The sequence below is a fragment of the Tupaia chinensis genome, unplaced genomic scaffold (genome assembly GCF_000334495.1).
Source record: "Tupaia chinensis unplaced genomic scaffold, TupChi_1.0 Scaffold000573_1, whole genome shotgun sequence".
In the NCBI taxonomy this organism is placed as follows: Eukaryota; Metazoa; Chordata; class Mammalia; order Scandentia; family Tupaiidae; genus Tupaia; species Tupaia belangeri.
Window position 1 is genome coordinate 187,904 of NW_006160087.1, and position 8,244 is coordinate 196,147.

At 46.8% G+C, this 8,244-nt stretch overlaps 1 protein-coding gene and 1 pseudogene across 3 annotated transcripts; one reads left to right on the forward strand and one right to left on the reverse strand.

Moving 5' to 3' along the window:
- The first annotated feature begins 3,968 nt into the window (after positions 1 to 3,968).
- LOC102481038 (Golgi-associated plant pathogenesis-related protein 1-like) lies at positions 3,969 to 4,639 on the forward strand. 3 transcript variants are annotated; one of them, XM_027775568.1, is made up of 2 exons: positions 3,969 to 4,260; positions 4,459 to 4,639. In XM_027775568.1, the coding sequence occupies exons 1-2, from the start codon at positions 3,980 to 3,982 to the stop codon at positions 4,637 to 4,639; spliced, it is 462 nt and encodes a 153-aa protein (XP_027631369.1). In that variant the 5' UTR covers positions 3,969 to 3,979. The 3 variants fall into 3 exon arrangements, with proteins under 3 accessions (XP_027631369.1, XP_014446905.1, XP_027631370.1); XM_014591419.2 differs by having other exon boundaries at positions 3,969 to 4,209; positions 4,483 to 4,639; XM_027775569.1 differs by lacking the exon at positions 4,459 to 4,639 and adding an exon at positions 4,279 to 4,345 and having other exon boundaries at positions 3,969 to 4,101.
- A 3,028-nt stretch (positions 4,640 to 7,667) lies between these two features.
- The window catches only part of LOC102481463 (26S proteasome regulatory subunit 10B pseudogene), a 5,839-nt pseudogene continuing 5,262 nt past the window's right edge, over positions 7,668 to 8,244 (reverse strand).

An 8,244-nucleotide genomic window follows, 5' to 3' on the forward strand; every position in this document is an offset into this window, starting at 1 on the left:
CATGACGGCCCCGTCATAGCCTCATCGTCGTCAGGGAGGACTTCACGCCCTCACTTAGAGCTTGGCTACGTACCTTGGTTTGACCAGGGAAATGGAGGAAGCGCCTCAGATCAGTCCCCACACTGAGCCTGAAGAAGCCTCACGTGTTTGCGGTTGTTCTTCTGTACCTCTGCAGTCCTCAGGAGATCTTCCTCCGGGTGAATGGAGAAGGAATTCCATGTGGTCATTTCCCATGGAGGATGGGGTGACTTCTCCCTTTCTGTTGCTCTGTCTCTCTGACAAGCACATGCACTCTATAGCAAAAATATCTCTCTCTCAAAAGAAAAAAAAAATCAATCCCATTGGGGTTGGTAGGTGACATTAAAAAAAAAATCAATCCCATTGGGGTTGGTAGATGACATTATAGTTAAGGTGTCAGACTCCCACATGGCCAACAGTTGTTCAAGTCCCGAACCTGGTGGCTTGCTTTTTTACTTTCTTTCTCTGGTGAAATTAAAGATAATAATAGTAGATAAAAATTTTAAAAATAATCTAAAAAACTAATCCCATTACCTAAAGTGGGGCAACCAAAACACTGGAACCCACATACTCTCTTTGGCTTTAATTTTCCCCTTTAGTTTTGATGTTTTTCTTTGTAGTTTTGATGTCTTTCTTTCAACTCAGCTATGCACTTGAAAAGCCATTTATAAAAATGTATCTGGAATTTCTGTCTATCAGAGGGAGAATGTTCAGTCCCTCTCATAAGCTGTGCTGCTGTTTTATACATGTTCCTCTCTTTTCCGGATCCTCCTTTCTCTCCTACCTCCACTACCCACTTATACTTCAGGCCTCATTTCTTCTGAAATGCCTCCAGTAAGTTAGATCTCCCTGTATTCCCCCTCATGGAAAATGATTTCCCCTCACAGGGTTTATTATATTTGGTAATCTTATATGCTTTATTTAACTTCTGTCTCCCCGTTGGACTATAAGCGTCTTAGACAGATGGACCAGATCTATTTTGTTTTCTACAGAGTCTCAGAAGTCAGTACAAAGCTTAGGATAAATGTTTGTTGAAAGAATAGACATGATATTTAGAAACACCACCTCAGTGGGTTGTATTTCTGATACTACATTAGTTGAAGTAGTTTTTGAAGTGTTAAATATGGCTTCCGAGCTTGACAAGGTGCGCGAGAGGAGGTCTAGTGTCCTGTTTGAGGGCTCTGTTGTCATCTGTTCTGGCTAACGTTTTAAACAGTAATTGGATAATCACATCAATGGGCCATATCACAGAATTATACAGGCTTTTTACAGTCAAGACTCTTGGTTGAGAGCACTAGCAACGGACTCTGATGAACAGAAATAGAAAAGAAATGTAATGGAAAGGCATCGGCTAACCTATAACCAACGGACAGACAGAATTGGGCTTGAAGAAATGCGCAGCTACTATGGTTTGAATGTTTGTGTCTCCTCCAAAATTCCTGTCGAAACTTAATTGCCGAGGCCAGCAGGTGGCATAGTGATTAAGGTGCTGGACTCCCACATGGCCAACTGTGGTATGAATCCTGGACCCAGCGGCTTGAAACACCAAACACGTGCGCATGTGTGCCCCAAATCCCGAGAGTAGAATGAAGGAGAAGAGAGTGCGGCGTGACCATTCCCCCTGGGAGGTCATTTCTTGCTTTTCCTCTCTCGTCTCTGTCTGTCTCTCCAGTGGGCACACATGCCCTATAGCAAAACTATCTCCAAAAGAAACTTCATTGCCAATGCGATGGTATTAAGGTGAAGCCTTTAGAAGTGAAGGCAGAACCCTCATGGAAGGAACTCTTAATAGCTAGGCCTCCCTTTGCCCTCTGACCCTTCTGCCTTGTGAGGACAGTGTTTGTCTTTCAAGTGTCGCAGCAGCATGGTGCCACCTTAGGAACCGGCACAGGGCCCTCACCAGATGCCAGACTTACTGGCAAGTTGAGTGAGGACCTCGTAGTCTCCAGAACTTGGAGAAATACGTTTCTGTTTGTTTGTAAATGACCCAGGCCAGGCACGTTGTTATAACAACACAAAGGGACTAAGACGCCACCTGAGGTACCGTCACGGACAGTTTGCTTAGAGCCTCTCAGCTGTCCCCGGACAAGTCCCACTCTCACCTTGGATTCTGGAGCCCTGGCACTCCCCACCATGGCCCTGGGCGTCGCTGACTGTCCTGTGTCTTCGCAGCACTTCCTGGACGGTCTCGGGTGGAAGCAGCTGGTGGCTGGCTGATCTTGTCATGAGCCCAAGCTGGGTTTCTAGGTTCCAAGAAAATGGTACCATCTCCTCACCTCGGCTTCCATATGGGATAAAGATGGCTTCCGAGCTTGACAAGGTGCGCGAGAGGAGGTCTAGTGTCCTGTTTGAGGGCTCTGTTGTCATCTGTTCTGGCTAACGTTTTAAACAGTAATTGGATAATCACATCAATGGGCCATATCACAGAATTATACAGGCTTTTTACAGTCAAGACTCTTGGTTGAGAGCACTAGCAACGGACTCTGATGAACAGAAATAGAAAAGAAATGTAATGGAAAGGCATCGGCTAACCTATAACCAACGGACAGACAGAATTGGGCTTGAAGAAATGCGCAGCTACTATGGTTTGAATGTTTGTGTCTCCTCCAAAATTCCTGTCGAAACTTAATTGCCGAGGCCAGCAGGTGGCATAGTGATTAAGGTGCTGGACTCCCACATGGCCAACTGTGGTATGAATCCTGGACCCAGCGGCTTGAAACACCAAACACGTGCGCATGTGTGCCCCAAATCCCGAGAGTAGAATGAAGGAGAAGAGAGTGCGGCGTGACCATTCCCCCTGGGAGGTCATTTCTTGCTTTTCCTCTCTCGTCTCTGTCTGTCTCTCCAGTGGGCACACATGCCCTATAGCAAAACTATCTCCAAAAGAAACTTCATTGCCAATGCGATGGTATTAAGGTGAAGCCTTTAGAAGTGAAGGCAGAACCCTCATGGAAGGAACTCTTAATAGCTAGGCCTCCCTTTGCCCTCTGACCCTTCTGCCTTGTGAGGACAGTGTTTGTCTTTCAAGTGTCGCAGCAGCATGGTGCCACCTTAGGAACCGGCACAGGGCCCTCACCAGATGCCAGACTTACTGGCAAGTTGAGTGAGGACCTCGTAGTCTCCAGAACTTGGAGAAATACGTTTCTGTTTGTTTGTAAATGACCCAGGCCAGGCACGTTGTTATAACAACACAAAGGGACTAAGACGCCACCTGAGGTACCGTCACGGACAGTTTGCTTAGAGCCTCTCAGCTGTCCCCGGACAAGTCCCACTCTCACCTTGGATTCTGGAGCCCTGGCACTCCCCACCATGGCCCTGGGCGTCGCTGACTGTCCTGTGTCTTCGCAGCACTTCCTGGACGGTCTCGGGTGGAAGCAGCTGGTGGCTGGCTGATCTTGTCATGAGCCCAAGCTGGGTTTCTAGGTTCCAAGAAAATGGTACCATCTCCTCACCTCGGCTTCCATATGGGACGTAAACCCTACCTTGAATTTATCTTAGGACTCCCTCCTCTGTAGTAAGGGGTTTGGATGTCCATTCAGAGACAGCCGCTAGCCACAGACAGACACTTCCTTCCCTGCCAGGGCCCCATCTGCTTGCCTCCCCCTGTAGTCTGTTGTCCCCAGGCCTCAGGGGCAGCCTGCGTGCTCTCCTTCCTGTGTCACTTACCTGTCATGCCCTATTTTCGAGTTCTTTTCTAAATTTGCTGCGGATAGCGTAGGACTCCTCTGCTCTCTACTTCTTATATTTTATAAATAAGTTCATGAACTCTACTCTTTTGGAAGAGTTTCTTGCTGAACCCTGCCAGAATCTAGCTAGACTCCCCAACTAAAAGACATAGATTGATTGAATGGAAAACAGCAACAAACAGGAAATGTCTATATGCTGCTTATAAGAAACACACCTGGAGGGAGCTCAGAGCAGCACAGTTCAAGCTGCAGCTGAGCAGCACCCTGAGCCGGCCATGGGCAAGTCAGTTTCCACAGAATTTAACGAGGAGGTCCTGAAGGCCCACAATGAGTACCGGAAGCAGCACGGAGTGCCCCCACTGATGCTCTGCAAGAAGCTCAACCGGGAGGCGCAACAGTACTCTGAGGCCCTGGTCAGCACGGGGATCCTCAAGCACAGCCCAGAGTCCAGTCACGGCCAGTGCGGAGAGAACCTGGCCTGGGCATCCTACGATCAGACAGGAAAGGAGGTGGCTGATAGATGGTACAGCGAAATCAAGAACTACAACCGCCAGCAGCTTCACCTTGGGGACGGGACGCTTCGCAGTCATGGTCTGGAAGAATACCAAGAAGATGGGAGTGGGGAAGGCATCTGCAAGTGACGGGTCCTGCTTTGTGGGGGACAGATACTTCCCAGCAGGGAATGCTGTCAACCAGGGCTTCTTTGAAGAAAACATCCTGCTTCTACAGCGAAATCAAGAACTACAACCGCCAGCAGCTTCACCTTGGGGACGGGACGCTTCGCAGTCATGGTCTGGAAGAATACCAAGAAGATGGGAGTGGGGAAGGCATCTGCAAGTGACGGGTCCTGCTTTGTGGGGGACAGATACTTCCCAGCAGGGAATGCTGTCAACCAGGGCTTCTTTGAAGAAAACATCCTGCTTCTAAAGAAGTAATGCTGTCAACCAGGGCTTCTTTGAAGAAAACGTCCTGCCTCTAAAGAAGTAATTTGTCAGAATGGGAAGGTGGCAGACCTAGGAATGTGGGTATCGAGTGCCTAGAACAACAAAAACCCAGCTGTGTGTCCCTGCGGGTGTACGTGCTGGAGTGTGTGATGTGCGTGAGCATCTCCTGTACACACGTGGGTACGCAGTTCTGCGCAAGCTCGTCCTTATCACAGGAGTGAGCCCAGGACGTGCTACCCTGCTGATGACCTAGACCACCGTTCCTTGGATGTGGGCAAGGGGCGGGGACATTTTTTATTCTTTTTCGGTTACTTTTAAAGCATACTTCTTCCGTACCTTTCTACCTCTAATATCCATCCCTGGACTTTTTGTATTCCAAGTGTTTGTGATGCTGAGAAGTGAAGTTCATTTTATGGGATCTTCATGCACTGTAATCTCCTTTTGGTAGTTGTTTAAGAGTATTAAACTCTCATTTAAATGTGACATTAAAATAAACAGAAACACACTTCATCGAAAAAGACAAACATAGGCTGAAATTGAAGGTCTGGAAAAATTCATTTCATGCAAGAAGAGGCTGGCCTGGTGATACTTATCTCCAATAAATTAGACTTCAAGATAAAAACGGTCACAAGAGACAAAGACAAACACCAGGTAGTACGAAAAAGAGCGGGGTTCACCGAGGAGACGTAACGGGAGCATTGACACGCCCAACACGTAGGCACCCAGACATGTCGAAAGACTGCCAGATCAAAGGGGAAAGAGCCACTTGAACACGCTGCTTGTCGGAAATTGTAACACCGGGCAGGTTATCTCGACTAAAACGAAGAGACACAGAACTCGTTGATACCAGAACCCTCATGCAGCTGACAGACACCTGGCAAACATTTCATCCGACAGCTACCCCATACCGTTTTCTCATCCCCGCATGGTGCATTTTCAAAGACCGGCCACATCTAGGGTACAAAAGAAGCCACTGCAAATGTAAACGTATTTAAACTCTTACCAGTATCTTCTCCAACCACAAAGGAATTAAATCTCCGACCGCAAAGGAATTAAGCTTGAAGTACACACAGAAAGAGCGCTCAAAAATGCACAAAAACAGAAACTAAACAACCTCCTCCTGAACGACTTCAAAACTCCTGCAGAAATTAAAGCTGAAATCCTTACGATTTATTGAAACCAACGATAATGAATATACAATTCTCCAAAAATTCTACAAACTTTAATGAACCCATTTTCCTGGTTGCTCTTTGTAGAAATTTCCCCAATTTTACATCTGGGATGTCTAGTCTAGGCCTCAGAGAAAGATCTAGAAACTCAGAGTACCAAAATCCTTGGCTGTCTTTTTTTTTTTTTTTTCTTTTTAAAAATAATTATGTTATTTAAATTTATTTATTATTATTTAATTTGCAATAGGTCACATGTGCTCACCAAAGAGAGAGACACAGAGAGAGAGAGAGAGAAGTGAGAAAGCAAGCCGCCAGGTCCAGGACTTGAACTGTGGTCAACCATGTGGGAGTCCAGTGCCTTAACCACCAGGCCACTTGCTGGCCCCTTGGCTCAGTTTTCTGACTCTTTTCAAAGCCTTTTGGATGTAGAGAAGCCTGTGCTACTTTCATTTTTCCAGTCTCTTGACATTGTAGGTAGTCAAGAATGGGATAAAGTTACAAAGATTGTGCCGTCTCACAGATGTGACTGTCGGGTGCTTTTGTAACGTGTGTTCTAGAACACAAATGTATGGGTACGTCCATCTTATGGAAATTATGTCCAAGTCCCAGTGACCTCTGACAGCGGGACCGCTGCCGGGTTGGCGGAATCGTTGGTCTTGCCTGTCCCCTCAGCTCTGCCCTGGTACATCTCGGACACACCCTGCTCTCCTCCACTCAGTCCTTTTCAAGGTATCTCTAGAGCCAGTCCTGGGAATCCACTCTGTCCTTGGAATGGACTGACCACCATTGGCGAAGGCTGGTTCTTGCCATGGTTACAGCCTGGTATTTGTACTTGTGGTCATCGCCTAATGCCTGGACATCTCCTCTTGGGAAGACCCTTTGTTGGGCTTGGCTTTTAGTTTCTGCCCCTCACTCCCCCTTAGAGGAGTTTGCCCTCCTCTCCTTCGGTCTGAGGTTCCTGTTTCTGGTAAGAGATCCTTCTGGGTCAGCTTTGAGCTGAACTGAGGGGCTTTCCCTATTATCCTAGATAATCCAGTTGCCACAGTCTCAGGCTTTCTGGGATAATTTGCTGCATGAACTTCTACCCTGGGGGGTGGGGTGGAGCAAGGGATGTGGCCTTTAACACATAGTATTCTGTGGGGCCAGAAGGTGACATAGTGGTCAAGGCACTGGACTCTCACATGGTCAACTGCAGTTTGAGTCCTTGATCTGGAGACTTGAAACTCATGCCAGGCAGGTGTGCATGTGTGTGTGCTGAGACAAGAATGGAGGATAAGGGATTGTAGTGTGGCCATCCCCACCAGGGGTGATTTCTTGCTTTCTGTCTCTCTGTCTCATTGGCAAGTGCATGTGTCCTATAACAAAATCTCTCTCTAAAAAAGAAATGGTATTGGGACCAGCAGTTGGTGTAACGGCTATGTCGCTGGACTCCCATGCAGTTGACCATGGTTTGAGTCCTGAACCTGGTGGCTTAAACTCACGCTGGACGTGTGTGTGTGCATGCCGAAGATCCTGAGAGGAGAATGGAAGAGAAGGGGTTGTGGCATGGCCATCCCCCATGGCAGGTGATTTCTCACTTTCTGTCTCTCTGTCTCTTTCTGTCTTTCTGGCGAGCGCACGCGCCCTATAGCATAAACCTCTTCAAAAAAAAAAAAAAAAAAAAAAAAAAAAAAAAGAAAAGAAAAGAAAGAAAGAAAGAAAAAAGAAATGGTATTTTGCACTTAACAAAGACCTCAGGCATGCAGACCAGGAACAAGTCTCAGCTCCACCAGGGAAAGCCATGTAATTGCATTAAGCTTCTTAGATTTACCAGATGAAGACTAAATCTGACTTATCAAAGCTAAGAGTGGCTAATGGCAAAGACCCTGGACAACAGAATCCAGATTAAGAAGATGGTTCTTGCCAGTTGGATCAATGAGCTGAAGTGGACATGATGACGTTTAAATGGTGCAGATGTTAGAGTTGTCACTTTTATTGCCCAAATTCCCAATTTTTTAAGTCTATGCTTAGTAACAGCTTAGTGGCAGCCTGTTTGATAAAGGTCCAAAGGTTTTCGTTGGAAAGCGCTCTGATTATATTACCAAACCAGCAAATCCTGATTACAAAACATCTCCACATGGCACCCACAGAAGCCAAGGGCTAATTTTACTTAGAGCTCTTAGTCAAACTGCAGACAAATGAGAATATGTGGTGTGATGAGGTAGGGCTGGAACACTTCATTCAAGCAGTGTGGGAAGCTGCACACCAGCGAGTCTGCCATGGTTTCTCAGAGAGCAAACAAGTACCATGATTGGTTCCCTTCCAAAGACCTGACCTTCGAAACCTTTCTCTGATTGGCCACTAGAATCCCTCAAATTTGCATATCCGGCACCTCATGATTGGTCCAAAAGCAACCAATCATAACCCACCGTTAACAACCAATCAGGG

Bases quoted from the DNA above. Each gene is read 5' to 3' on its own strand.
- LOC102481038 (XM_027775568.1), top strand. From the start codon at position 3,980: ATGGGCAAGTCAGTTTCCACAGAATTTAACGAGGAGGTCCTGAAGGCC. The intron at 4,261-4,458 runs GCTTCACCTTGG...TACAACCGCCAG, and splicing joins AAGAACTACAACCGCCAGCA to CAGCTTCACCTTGGGGACGG.